General features: G+C 38.6%; 2 protein-coding genes across 3 annotated transcripts in view; both read right to left on the bottom strand.

Moving 5' to 3' along the window:
* The window catches only part of LOC127987744 (uncharacterized), a 105,724-nt gene that overhangs the window by 51,055 nt on the left and 39,525 nt on the right, over positions 1 to 15,144 (bottom strand). The gene's annotated exons all lie outside the window — the stretch shown is intronic.
* On the bottom strand, positions 909 to 14,585 carry LOC127987718 (uncharacterized). 2 transcript variants are annotated; one of them, XR_008161353.1, is made up of 8 exons: positions 14,434 to 14,571; positions 13,808 to 14,125; positions 13,384 to 13,686; positions 12,869 to 13,162; positions 12,361 to 12,654; positions 12,145 to 12,282; positions 11,893 to 12,044; positions 909 to 1,084 (listed from the first exon to the last, which is right to left on the bottom strand). XR_008161353.1 is itself a non-coding variant. In XM_052590107.1 (7 exons), exons 1-7 carry the CDS (start codon positions 14,489 to 14,491, stop codon positions 12,028 to 12,030), a joined length of 1,422 nt encoding a protein of 473 aa, XP_052446067.1. In that variant the 5' UTR covers positions 14,492 to 14,585; the 3' UTR covers positions 11,469 to 12,027. The 2 variants fall into 2 exon arrangements, 1 of the variants encoding a protein (XP_052446067.1); XM_052590107.1 differs by lacking the exon at positions 909 to 1,084 and having other exon boundaries at positions 11,469 to 12,044; positions 14,434 to 14,585.

Genomic DNA, 15,144 nt, shown 5'->3' with positions numbered 1-15,144 from the left:
ACCGTCAGCTAAATAACCGTCTATTTATTTAGGGTTGGTGTGCGTGACCGTCCAGCTCTTTTGAGCTAGAGTAGACCACAGCTTCCTGGAGATCAATGGTGTCATTTTCAACAGAAATAAATTGACCATAACATGATAAATGTGACTTAAAGCAGTGTTTGATCCTGAGATCCTGAGAGTGTTTGGCTCTGGTTTCTCCTGTAACTGTCTTCAGCTTGTTTGTTATTTTTCATATGTCTCAATTGTTTCTAAACTGATTTTACAGTTTCTCTGATGGCTTTTTAAAACAGGAACCTGTTATAATTGTGTAAAAATAGTGTTCTCTTATATCTTCATATGATGTTTTGTACTGAGTGGAAGTCAGAATGTTTAATTTATTTAAAAAGGAGAGAAAAATGCTGATGTTGAAGCTGTTTCTCAAGAAAACGGGATCAAACCACATTAGATATAAATAGCAGAACACAACATGGTCTGCTTTCATCACACTACATTTAGGAAATGATGTGTATTGCATTTAGTAGTGTTGCTTCTCTAACCAGACTTTGGGATTTTTGGTGAATCTGAGCAAAATAACTCAAAATAACTTTGAAGCAAACATGAGATTACCTATGTCTTTTCTTCTGAAGTGTAAAGGACTATTTTTTTCCTGCCTGAAATTTTAGTTACGGCAATCACTCTATCAGTAACTTTGTGTTTCTTTTATAGTTAATCTAATTTGCTGCACTCTTGATCCAGTTCAATTAACTGTAACAACTTCCACTTTCATTGCTTGCAGACATACAATAATAATAATAATAATAAATAACAGTTTTATCATTGAAAGAATTAGCTTGATTTACAAATAACGTTCAAATAAAGTAAAGCTTCATATTTGGTGCTCTGCTGAACTTTTTAAAATATTGGCCTACTTTATTTGTATTCCTCCAGGGGGCGCATGACATTAATGTAATAAATCATAGTGAGACTCTTGAACCTTAGAGAAATCTTTATTGATAATTTCTGGCAGATACATTAGGCATGTAGATAGCTGTAATAGTAAAGTGAGATCTGCCTGTCTTATGTGAGGAAAATATAAAAATAAGACCTTATAAACCATAAAAAAAAATTAAAAAGGAAAAGAGATGGCACAAGCTCAAGCAAACATCAGTAGTTATTAGGACAAATATAGTAGAAGAACAAAGCTGACTTTGAAGAACCTTTAAAGTTCTGGATTCTGCTTTAGATTTCAGTTGTTTTTGAAAAAGATGAATATATAAATAAAGCCATTAATGAACAAATCTCACAAATATGTATACATGCAAAAATGGTTTGTAAGAAATTACATAAATTATGTACCTGATGAGTAAATCTGTGCTCGAGCCTGTTCAGCTCTTCTGGATCTGATGTCATGAACCAGAAGAATGACAGTAGCCACACCCACCAGAGCAGAGAGGACCAATCGGATCACAGCTTCAGTAGAACCACAACAGTGGACAGAGTCTGAGGAATAAAACACATCAAACTGAGATCAGCTCAGTCAATAAACACTAATATCAGCTCTAATATCAGCTGCTGAACCTGAACATGAGTGACAGAGCTTGCTGATGTCCAGATGTATGGTCTGGTTTCTGATGGGATTGTTGAGCACACAGCTGTAGCTGTTTTTATCCTGATATTCCACCTCCAGAAGTAGGGAGAGACTGATGCTGAGATCAGACACACTGATGCTGGACAATAAACTGTTTCCTTTTTTACCAGGAGAGAGTCACATAACCCACATCCACCACTGAACACAGCAGTGAACTGATTAGACCTCAAGAGGTCCTCCAAATCTGAGCAAAATAACTCATTTGAAACTCTATTTGAAGCACATGTGAGGTTACTTTAGTGTTTTCTCCTGGAAAGAGAATTGTAGAGGTCTACATCAATGATTTCTGAAATTAAAGTAACATCATGGTGGATTTATACAACAATTGTCTCAGTTCACTACAGTAACAAAGGATAAATAAAAATCACTCTACAGAAGATCATTTGAGAAATTTCTCAGAGGCCCATTTTTTTACAGTCAGTTACCATTTCAAACTCAAGATGGGACCAGTGTCACCCATTTAAATGCATAATACAAAAATATTTGTACAAGGTTATACTGATAAACCGTATATATAATTTTTTTATTTTAATAGCACTTAATACATTATCTATATTAAGTGTTTCTGCTTTTTTTCCAAACTGGGGAAACACTTGACAAGAGACTTACATATTGCTTTCATTTTCTGCTGTTCAGTAGCCTACTGTCAGCTGAATAACTGCCTTTGTATTCGGTGTTGATGAGTGTGACCCTCCAGCTCTTTCTGCTGATTAATTTACACTCCGAACATTGACACTTCCAAGCTGCAGCTTCCTGTTCTGTTCAGTGTTGTCATTTTTAGCCGATATAAAATGCACCATAACATGATCAGAGAAGTAAAAATTGTTTTACAGCAGTTGCCTGATGAAATCCTGAGAGTATTTGGCTCTGTTCTCTCCTGTAACTGTCTTCATCCCACTTGTTCTTAATTTCTCATCAAAAGTCTCAATTGTTTCTCCTCTCAGACTGATTTCAGAGTTTCTCTAATGGCATATATAGATCAGGAACAGATCACCTGTTATAACTGTGTGGAGAAAATTGTTCTCTTATATTATTTATCTGATTAATTTTCATATAAACATAATCAATGAAAACAAACTTACCAGGATATTTAATATCTGTCCAAGAACAGGAAACTGCTGTAATCATATCAAAAATTTATTACAGAATAGAAAATAGAATAGAACATGTGGGAGATGAACATCAAACATGTTGAGATTCAGACTAAAAAACTAAAGATTCGAATAAAGATTCAAACGAACAAAATTCAGATTTAAGTATTTGAGGAAGACTAATATATAGTAGAAAGATGTTAAAAATCAAGGCTAATAGGTTAATCAAGAATCATGTTCAGTTCTTCTGGATCTGATGTCATAAACCAGAACTACAGCAGCAGTATCAGCCACGCCCACCAGAGCAGTGAAGACCAATCGAATCAAAGCTTCAGCAGAATCACAACATCGAACAGAGTCTGCGGAATAAAACATCAGACATGAGTTCAGCTCAGTCAAAAACATAATATAATGGTTAGCTGTTTTATTTGTCATAATATGAAAGTAGCTTGAATTAATTAGGCTATAGAATCTCATGCTTGAGTGAGAAAGATGGCGCCATTGTGGTTTTTGGCTTGCCGTCACTCCTGTCCTCTGCTGTCTTTCTTGGAATAGAAGAGATAATGCTTTTTAATAATTCCTGCTCTTGTGTCTTAGATTCTGTTGCTCCTTTTAAAGTTTCAAAACCCAAACGAAGGTCAGAACCCTGGATAAACAACAATATACAAGCTCTCAGACAGGAATATAGGAAAGCAGAGCGCAAATGGAAGAAAGACAAACTGCAAGTCTCCTATGAACTCTTGAAAAACGCTCTTTCTGCTTACCAGCACTCTGTAAAAAATGCACAACTAAATATCTCTTTGAATTAGCTAATAATTCTCACAATCCAAAAATTATGTTTAATATGTTGTAGCGTATCGGTCCCAAACCAGACAAATTAAAGAATCGATCAGGACTGTGGTTGAAACAAGAGCCAAATTCCTCAGAAAGGCAACAGGAGGTTGTAAATACCAGCAAGATAACCAACTCTTTCACAGAACAGCTTTCAACATTAACACCATTAGAACAATTATTGACAATTTCAATTCGGAAAAGTGATTGTCAAATTTGGGGCAAGTAATCAAGATGCAACACCAGGCAGCACATGTAAACCCATGAGAGTAATAAACAAGATCCTTGGATTGCCTTCCCCCACCTAGCAGAACCAGACTGAAATTCCTAAGGGGGCCTTTTAACCTCTGGTCTTTTCTAGATACAGATGGACCAAAATGAACTCAAAATTACTTATAAATGAATATCAGTCCATTGCTTAAAGTGTTAGTTCACCCAAAAATTAAAATTAAGTCATTAATAACTCACCCTCATGTCGTTCCAAACCAGTAAGACCTCCATTTATCTTCAGGAACAGAGTTTAAGATATTTTAGATTTAGTCCGAGAGCTCTCATTCCCTCCATTGAAGCTGTGTGTACGGTATACTGTCCATGTCCAGAAAGGTAAGACAAACATAATCAAAGTAGTCCATGTGACATCAGAGGGTCAGTTAGAATATTTTGAAGCATCAAAAATAAATCTTGGTCTAAAAATAGCAACACAGAGACAGGATGTTTATTGACCAAGCTCAAAAAGTCAGAAAGTCACAGTAATAAACAGAGTAACACAGGGGCGGACACAAGGCTGATGGCACGGTGACACAGGGACCTCGGTGGGCAACGATGACGGTGCTTGCTTCGGTGATGATCCCCTCGAATCCAGGTGAGTGTGCAATCCTCGAGAAGGTGAACGACTAATGCAGAGAAGGGTGAAGATCCAAGACGACAACGACACAGGAAGACTCAGGCAGGAACTAGGACACAGGAAACAGGTACGGGAGCACACCGGAGAGAAACAACGATCTGACAACATGAAACACCAGTTGCTGAACTTATAAAGGCCACAAACAATTGAAACCAGCTGGCGCTGCTGATCATCGCTGATCAGTGACCACGCCCATAGACACACACATAACAACATGATAGACGAGAGAGAGAGAGAGTGAATTCATGAACCGTGACAGTACCCCCTCCCCTACTAACGCCTCTTGGCGTTCCCTGACGGTCTTACCTGACGATTGTAATCATCGATCAGAGAGTGATCCAAAATGTCTCTAGCAGGATCCCAACTTCTCTCCTCCGGACCGTAACCCTCCCAGTCCACCAGGTACTGAAATCCGCGTCCCCTCCTTCTCGAGTCCAGAATACGGTTAACCAAATAAGTGGGTTCCCCATCTACGAGATGCGGCGGGTGAGGAACCGGGACAGGCAGATTAATGGGTGCCCAAAACACGGGCTTGATTTTAGATACATGAAAGGCCAATACATTTGGGAGCAAGCTTATTAGAGATGGAGCGGAGAGGAATGCTCTTAGTAGAAAGCTACACTTTTTGACCAACGACGTAATCGGGAGGCTTAGACTGGTGGCAATCGGCCTTGGCCTTTGCGCGCACCCCCACTTGGAGAAGAGTCTCACGGGCTCTAGTCCAAGTGAGGTGACACCTCTGGATGAAGGCGTGAGCGGAGGGGACCGCAACTCCGGATTCCGAACTGGGAAAAACTGGTGGCTGGTATCCTAAACTACACTCAAACGGAGTAAGGCCCGTAGCTGACACTGGTAACGAGTTGTGTACGTACTCCACCATAGAGAGTTATTGACTCCAAGAGGAAGGATTCTTGGAAACCAAACATCGCAATACTCTCACCAGATCTTGGTTGGCCCTCTCTGATTGACCATTGCTTTGGGGATGAAACCCCGAAGAGAGACTAATCGTCACCCCTAATAATCTACAAAACTCTTGCCACGTCCATCGGGAGGCCATGTAAACGAAAGACGTGATCTATGACAGTAACCGCTGTCACCTTGGCTGACGGTAATTTGGGCAAGGCGATAAAATGAGCCGCCTTCGAGAACCGGTCCACGACCGTCAAAACGACAGTCTTGCCCTGGGAGGGCGATAGGGTGGTAACAAAATCAAGAGCGATGTGGGACCAGGGTCTCGAAGGGACTGACAGCGGTTGTAGTAACCCATCAGGGGGTCGGTTGGACGTCTTACCAGTGGCACAAACAGAGCAAGCCAAAACAAAACTACGGATATCACGAGCCATTAACGGCCACCAGAATCGTTGCTTAACCAAAAAACTGGTACGATTAACTCCTGGATGACAGGCTATACTGGAGCAATGACCCCACTCAATGACTTCAGACCGATACTCCTCAGGCACAAATAACTGGTTCGGTGGGCAAATGGGCGGAGGCATTACCCCTTCTAAGGCCTTCATGACCTTCGATTCAACCTCCCATCTGAGAGTGGAGACCACTAATGTCTCGGGTAAAATACACTCGGGAGTGGACGGCGTTCGGAATGGTCAAAAATGAGAGATAAAAAATTGGGTTTGATGTTCTCGGAACCCGGGCGGTACGAAAGAGAAAAGTCAAAACGGCTGAAAAAAAGTGCCCACCAAGCCTGCCTAGAGTTGAGTCTTTTAGCAGTTCTAATATAATCTAAGTTCTTATGATCGGTCCAAATGATAAAAGGTACCCCTGACCCTTCTAGCCAGTGCCGCCATTCCTCCAGTACTAACTTGACTGCCAATAACTCTCTGTTACCAATGTCATAATTGCGTCCGGCAGGAGATAAACGATGAGAAAAGAATGCGCAAGGGTGAATCTTATCGTCTGTGAAAGAACGTTGGGAAAGAACTGCTCCTACCCCCACCTCTGACGCGTCGACCTCCACCACGAACTGACATGATGGATCAGGGGCAACGAGGATGGGAGCCGAAACGAAGCGACTCTTAAGTTTGGCAAATACAGCCTCTGCTGTATCAGACCACCTGAACGTTGTTCTGGGGGAGGTCAAGGCGGTCAGAGGAGCGACTAGTTGGCTGAAGTTATGAATAAAACGTCGATAAAAATTGGTGAATCCCAGAAACCTCTGTAGGGCCTTACTGGAATCTTGACATGACCAATCTATAACAGCCTTTACCTTGTCAGGGTCCATAAGCACTCCCTCAGACGAGACGATGTACCCTAAAAAGGGGATGGACTGTGCATGAAAAACACATTTCTCCGCCTTGACAAAAAGCCCATTCTCTAGCAACCTCTGAAGCACTCGTCTGACGTGCTGAACGTGTTCCTGGAGAGAAGAGGAAAAGATCAATATGTCATCCAGGTAAACATATATGGAACCATATCAACCATATCTCTCAGCACGTCATTGACGAGTGCTTGGAAGACAGCGGGCGAGTTGGAAAGCCCGAAGGGCATAACCAAGTATTCAAAGTTCCCTCTGGGGGTATTAAATGCGGTCTTCCATTCATCTCCCTTCCTTATGCGAACCAAATGATAAGCGTTACGTAAATCCAATTTTTTGAAGATGGATGCTCCCTGCAACCGTTCGAAAGCTGAAGACATCAACGGTAACGGGTAAGTATTCTTTACCGTGATGTTGTTCAACCCACGATAATCAATCCACGGTCGCAGAGATCCATCCTTCTTCCCCACAAAAAAGAACCCCGCCCCCGCTGGAGATGAGGAAGGTCTAATGAATTTGGATGCTAGAGAATCAGAAATATATTTCTCCATAGCCTCCCTCTCTGGAACAGAAAGTGAATATAACTTGCCCTTAGGCGGAGACTCACCTGGAACTAAATCTATGGCATAGTCATAGGGACGATGAGGAGGAAGAGAAGCAGCACGAGACTTACTGAACACTTCTCTCAGGTCCTGGTACTCCCTGGGCACGTTAGACAAATTCACCATCTCCTCCTGGAACACAAACACAGGTACAGACGAACACGCAGACACTAGACACGACTTATGACAAAGGGATATTTTAGATAAATTTCAGTCTGGTTCTAGAGCCCATCATATCACAGAGACTGCAATGCTGAAGATGTCAAATGATCTACTCAATGCTTTTGACTCTGGAAAATCTGCTATTTTAATGCTACTTGATCTTAGTTCTGCATTTGATTCAGTTGATCATGTTACCCTTCTTAATCGTCTAAGGGATGAAGTTGCATTAGGGGCATGGCACTGGATCATACGATAGATCAGTTAAGGTGATGATTGGACACTTGTCCTCTCCTTCAGCACCAGGGCCTATCCTATCTTATTCTGTCTGTATATGCTCCCTTTGGGTTCAATCATGAGGAAATATAATATTTCATATCATTGTTATGTGGACGATATTCAGATCTACATTCCTCTTAGTTCTGATCACTCTTATTCTGATCTTTTTAATTGCTTTGAAGATATTAAGGGCTGGACTGGCAGAAACTTTCTACAACTAAATGATAGCAAAACTTGAGATTGTTGTCTTCGGACCCCCAGGTGCTATCTCGGATATCAATCTAGATCAATCTAGAATGTCATCAAACATTCATCCTTTTGCTAAAACATTAGCTGTAATTTTTTACACTGATCTTAATTCTGAAAAACAGATAAGTGCTGTGGTGAGGAGCAACTTTTTTTCAACTAAGGCAAATAGGCAAATTAAATCTATGCTCTCGTTAAAGGATTTAAAGATAGTTACCCATGCATTCATCACTTCTAGACTTGATTACTGCAATGCACTTTATATGAGCTTTATGTGGGTCTAGAGCATTCTTTGCTGAATCGCTTGCAATTGGTTCAGAATTCAGCAGCGAGGCTTCTGACTGTCACTAAGAGGAGAGGAAGCATTTCTCCTGTCCTAGCATATCTTCAGTGGTTACTGGTGCAACATAGGATCCATTTTAAGATTTTATTATTTGTTTATAAAGCACTTAATGATTTAGCTCCATCATACTTGTCCAAACTTCTCAGCTATCAGCAATCCTCTCACTCCCTTGGATCCTCTGATAAACTCTTCTTGCAGATACCTCACTCTCGCTTGAAATTCAAGGGAGATCTGGCCTTTTTCTGTGGTCGGTCCTAGACTTTAGAAAAGCTTACCTCTATACATTAGATCTGCGCCTTTCCTTCCTGTTTTTAAATCCTGCCTGAATACTTATCTGTACTCCTTTGCATTTGGATTAAATGTATTTTTTGTGTTTTTAATGTGTTTTTGCATTGATTGTGTTTTGAGCCATCTCTTTTTATTCTCTTAAATCGCTATATTTACTTCATTTGTATATGTACAGCACTTTGGCATACACTAGTTGTTTTTTAATGTGCAATATAAAAAAACTGACATTGACCTAGTACCATTTCAATTTCTAATTTTAATGTCAATCTTGACATTTAATTTTTAATAACAAAATCACTATTACATTACAGATTTACATTTTACTACAAGATTGTTTATAAAATGCTGTAAATTTGACTTGTTTCCCGTTGAGATTTCTTTAAATTTCAATAGTTCTGAAAAAGAGGAATTTATATTATTTCACTTTTTACTGACGAAATAAATATGTGGATATGAATTTGATAAATAAAAAAATTTAATTTACTTGCATATGTGCCATTAACATTACATATAATAGAGTGCGAGTCCAGGCCAAAACCAAATACCATATTCTGAAATACAGCATTGGGTACGGTTGACTTGACAGTGAATATTAGGAAATACTTGAATGAAACGGTTGACCAATCAGAATCAAGTATTCCACAACGCTGCGTAAGAAATATCAGTGCCGCCATACATGAACATGCATGACAGAGTTGACTGTTGTCCAGATGTTGAGACTGGTTTTGATGACGTCTCAGGGCCTACTCATTGTCAAAATCATACTCTAGATTTAAAGGTGCCCTAGAATTTGAAATTGAATTTATCTTTGCATAGTTACATAACAAGAGTTCAGTACATGGACATGACATACAGTGAGTCTCAAACACCATTGTTTCTCCTTCTTATTTAAATCTGTTTTTTGAAAAACACCCCTGAAGAATAGGCAAATCTCCATATAACACAGACTGTGATTTATTAATATGATTCAACTTTATGTACCTTTTGCGCATGCGGGTATACATTGAGGTAAAGAGACATAAGACTAAAGAATAGAGAGAGAGAGCACAGATGGGAGGAGGGAGAAAACCCAGGAGACAGAAAGGAAGGGCAGGAGTAAGTAAGAGGACAACAACCCAGCAAACATTCGTCTGTCCAACACGTCCCGTCATTGTTGAAAAATAGTTCCAAAATGAAAGTTTTTTAAACACCACAGTTTAAAAATAAAAATGGAACCGTTACATTGTGCTCTGCTAATATATTAAAGAACAGTCTTTAGTTTAGAAACAATAAAAACAGTAGCAGAATGAGAGGAAGACAGTCGAAAGATTTAGTCACAATGACGATTAATGTCGATTATATTTTTGGTGGGGGAATGACACTTCATATTCATACATCCTTCAATAGGTAATTTTAGTAGCATAAAACAAGATGGTTAATCCATTCGGGATTTAAACATACAGAACCGAGCAACAAGCATTCCTGATAAATGACTGATGATTCCACAGCATCTCGCAGATTACACCACAAATTAATTCTTGTTTACATCGTTTCTGCATCCAGTCCAGTGAGTGCATGATCTGAACAACGCATGTGTGATTAATTATGATGCCAATAATACCTACCCTAATGGTGCGGAACCCTGCATAAAGATTGTATGATCTTAAATGTATTCCACAATAACACTTTCATTCATTTTCACTTTAATCGCGACAGTCTTAAGATTTAGTTTAACTGAGCAGGGAATATTTTGCTTATGTTTAAATGCTCAAAGCGCACGCTCTCCCATGAAAAACAAAACCAAGCAGACTTAATAAGGGCCTACTCATGTATTTAGTTCTCGGTTTACCATAATTTGTCAGATAGTCGGAGAATGTTTATTAATGAGTTTAATAAAAGCATCCTCAATAGATGAGCCTGAAGCAGCTAAACCGTGGTCAAGGCTGTCGATATGAACGGGCAGTTCATATCGACAGCCTTGACCACGGTTTAACGAGGCTCGTGGGTATATTTAACTGGTAGTATTACCGGTGTGTTAATACAATAGCATGCCTAGCAAATATAACTTCAATTAGCTTTGGACAGTGAGCAATGTCTGAAGCATATTCACCAACTTAGCACTAGGCAATAAAATTAAAAGAAACTTTGCTTAACTTTGTGAAGACGTCCGGAGATGAATTAAAGGTGAAATGGTCAGTTATTTGTGGATACTTTGGTTCTTCTTGAATATCTAGCTTCTTCCAGCAGGGACGCAGATCTCGTGTAAAGTTGTGAGTCAGTCGTATTAGTACAACTTTGGCTATGAATCGTGGGCAAAGTGTCTATATCAAATGCTCGCTCATATCACTTTCAGTCCATCACTTGACAAACAAGGCAGCGAATTCGCTTAAGTTCACGACTTGAAATCTGGTAAGATACTCTGTGGGAATCCTGCCAAAAAATCCTGATTTTAACGATTTCTATGGAGATAGATTCGCCGTCTGATTAGCTCCTGAGCGAGTGATAGCTCTTGCAAGCCGTTGAGCATTCTTACCGAGCAGTGGTGCCACGTATATATGTCCTGTGTCTTAATAGGAGAGTGGTAGTGATTGGAGCTATTTGACAGCTGACCGCATCAGCTCGTCGCAGCCTATGCCTCCGTAGCCTGACTGAACTAACTCTGCGCTCGATTAAATGACGTGTCAATCTGAGCAAAATAACTCTTTAAAATAACTCATAAAATTCTAGTAATGGCAATCACTCTCTCAATAACTTTTTCCTTGTTTGGAAAGTCATGGGAAGCCAGGAGCACTGCCATGGGAGTTTATTTTCTATTTGAGCTAATGGCAATGCAAAAATCACATTTGCTGCACTCTTGATCCCGTTTAATAAACTATAACGGCTTCCGCTTTCATTACATTAATATACATAATTCAGCAGATTCATGAACATATTTTTAGCTTGCAGACATACAGAAATAACAATTTAATAACAATAATAATGAATAACAACGATGTTTTAGCATTGAAAGAATTAGCTTGATTTACAAATAACGTTCAAAAAATATGAAGCTTCATATTTGGTGCTCTGCTGAACTTTTTAAAATATAGGCCTACTTTATTTGTATTCCTCCAGGGGGCGCATGACATTAATGTAATAAATCATAGTGAGACTCTTGAACCTTAGAGAAATCTTTATTGATAATTTCTGACAGATACATTAGGCATGTAGATAGCTGTAATAGTAAAGTGAGATCTGCCTGTCTTATGTGAGGAAAATATAAAAATAAGACCTTATAAACCATTAAAAAAAATTTAAAAAGGAAAAGAGATGGCACAAGCTCAAGCAAACATCAGTAGTTATTAGGACAAATATAGTAGAAGAACAAAGCTGACTTTGAAGAACCTTTAAAGTTCTGGATTCTGCTTTAGATTTCAGTTGTTTCTGAAAAAGATAAATATATACATAAAGCCATTAATTAACAAATCTCACAAATATTTATACATGCAGAAAGGGGTTGTAAGAAATTACATAAATTATGTACCTGATGAGAGAATCTGTGCCTGTTCAGCTCTTGTGGATCTGATGTCATAAACCAGAAGAATGACAGTAGCCACGCCCACCAGAGCAGAGAGGACCAATCGGATCACAGCTTCAGTAGAACCACAACAGTGGACAGAGCCTGAGGAATAAAACGGATCAAACTGAGATCAGCTCAGTCAATAAACAGTAATATCAGCTCTAATATCAGCTGCTGAACCTGAACATGGTTGACAGAGCTTGCTGATGTCCGGATGTATGGTCTGGTTGCTCATGGGATTGTTGGCCACACAGCTGTAGCTGTTTTTATCCTGATATTCCACCTCCAGAGGTAGAGAGGGAAAGATGTAGAGCTCAGACACACTGATGCTGGACAATAAACTGTTTCCTTTGTACCAGGAGAGAGTCACATGACCAAAATTCAGCACTGAACACACCAATGAACACGATGAGGATGATGATGATGAAGAACAGTTTGTTGAGTTACTGCTGATCAAAGGGACCTGCAGACGAGCTGAAAACATGAGAGAGTAAAGATAATTTAAGATAAATTAAGATATTCAAGCAAATGAGGAAAATACTTTGACTGGTCAAAAAGGCATTTTTAACTGGTACAGAAAGTTATATGAACCTGGAAGTTATAAATGTAAATTTGACTAATTAAAAATAAAACATCATGTAAATGATAAGATATAGATAATCTTTACAGCTGTAATAACTCCACTTACCATAGACGGTGAGATTGTAAAACTTGGTTCTGTCAGTGTATAGATAATACTTTCCACTGTGTTCAGTTCTTGTGTTTGTGATGGTCAGAGATCCAGTCTGATGATCCAGCTTCAGTCTGTCTCTGAATCTCCCATCAAGAACATCATCATACACTTTACTCATGTCATTCGTTACACTGATTTGAGCTATTAAAATGTTGTTAAGTCCAAATCTCCATTGAATCTCTTTATAATCCATTTCAGTTCGACCAGAGTTTAGAGTGACTGAATCTTCCTCCATCACTGATATTTCCTCTGCAACACAAACACACACATAGAGAAGAAACAAAGTTTGACACACATTAAGACTTTTACATAACTTAATGATTATTTAGAAAAGTTAATGGTTTGAAATTTAAATGTAATGAATATTATCATAAAACAACAGAACTGACACAGCAAATGGATGATGGTTGGATTAATAGATGCATCTTTAAGTTCAAATGTAAAACAGGCAAAACTGATATTTAACCCACCATAGACACTGAGAATGAAAAGTGTCTTCATAAGGTTGATCTTGAGTTCAAAACTGCTGTCTGTGGTTCTGGTGTTTGTGATGGTCAGAGACCCAGTTTGACCATCCAGCTTTAGTCTGTCTTTGAATTTCCCATAGAAGCCATCATCATATACACTGCTGGTTTTGTCCAGTACATTGAATTCAGCAATTAGAGGTCCTTTATGTCCAACTCTCCACTGAATCAGATCAACATCCATCACTTCGATAAGATCATTGATCAGAGTGACAGAACTGTGCTTTTTCACTGACATGATCTTCAGTCCTGTTTCACCAATCACACACACACACACACACACATAAAGAAATAATATCATAACCCAACAAAATCAAAAATGGTATTTGTATTAATTATATATCTGTGTCGAATAAAATATATAACTCACTGATGACAGTAAGATTAAAGGACTTGATCACACCGTTGATCTGCAGTTCATAACGTCCAGCATGTTTCACTGTGATGTTTGTGATGGTCAGAGATCCAGTTTGACTGTCCAGCTTCAGTCTGTCTCTGAATCTCCCATCAAGAACATCATCATACACAGTCATCCTGTCAGCCCATTTATTGATTTCAGCTATTAAAGCGTTTTCACTTACAAACCTCCACTGAATCACACTGTCATCCATCATTTCAGTAAGATTAGAGTTAAGAGTGACAGATCTTTCTTCAACAGCTAACATCTCTCCATCATCGGCAATCACTCCTGGAGAACAGAGCTGATTAAAATCTGTTGTTGGTTTGATGAAACTTCACTAAAATACATTACTAATAATATTTTAAATGTGAAGAGAAGAACATTGTGCAGCAGTGCAAAGACAAAGATGATAATTGAAAAGAGAAATTAACTTTTCTTTGGAACAATAACTGTATAGCAAGAATTTATACAGAATTTATCAAACTTGGTCTCACAGTTCAATTATTTTCACATGAGAATATATACATGACCAGTTATTTATTCCATGGTACAAGAACAGAAGCAAATGAAGCGATGAAAACATATTTCAAACTCACCAATCAGACGCCACAAACTCAACCAGAACAAAACTAATTTGAAAAACATTTTCTTCATCAGTTCACTGCAAAGCCCACAATAGTGATTCTTAAAATGTCTGAAAACCCCCTGAAAAATGCCTGAACTTTAATATTTATCTGGCTCTGACCACATATTCCGCTACAATGTACGCTTCTTTTATATCATACAAAAATCAACAAGCTTTTGCTGATCTTACATTTTCAAATGAATTCTAGCCCTGTATGAAGATTTATTGCAGGAGTGTTAGATTAGATATCTATTCATCATCTTTAATGTCAGTTTCTTGCGTTCAATCATTAAATTCATTTAGAATAACAAGACACTATGGGACTGTTGCCAATCAAATGAAATCACTATCAACAAAATCCATCTTTGCGCGGCAGAGGAAGCAGAAGCTGCATCTCAAAAGATATGAGAGGTCAAAGTGGGGTGGATTTTATCCACTGGAGAAGGTTTTATTGTGAATTATGGACTCATAATTTGGATTTTTGATAGTAGTGACACTTAAAATCATAAAAAGACATCTTAAAAATAAACATTTCTGCAAAATTGTATTTTTGGATGAACTTTTACTTTAATGAAGTAACTGAATCATTCATTAAAACAAAAACAAAATGAAATCACTGACTCATCCGATTATTTCACAAATGCAGTGTTATTCAGTACCAAGAGTTGCACAGAGTCACTTC

This window comes from Carassius gibelio, chromosome B22 (genome assembly GCF_023724105.1).
Source record: "Carassius gibelio isolate Cgi1373 ecotype wild population from Czech Republic chromosome B22, carGib1.2-hapl.c, whole genome shotgun sequence".
Lineage (NCBI taxonomy): Eukaryota > Metazoa > Chordata > Actinopteri > Cypriniformes > Cyprinidae > Carassius > Carassius gibelio.
This window is presented reverse-complemented; position numbering and strand designations above follow the sequence as displayed.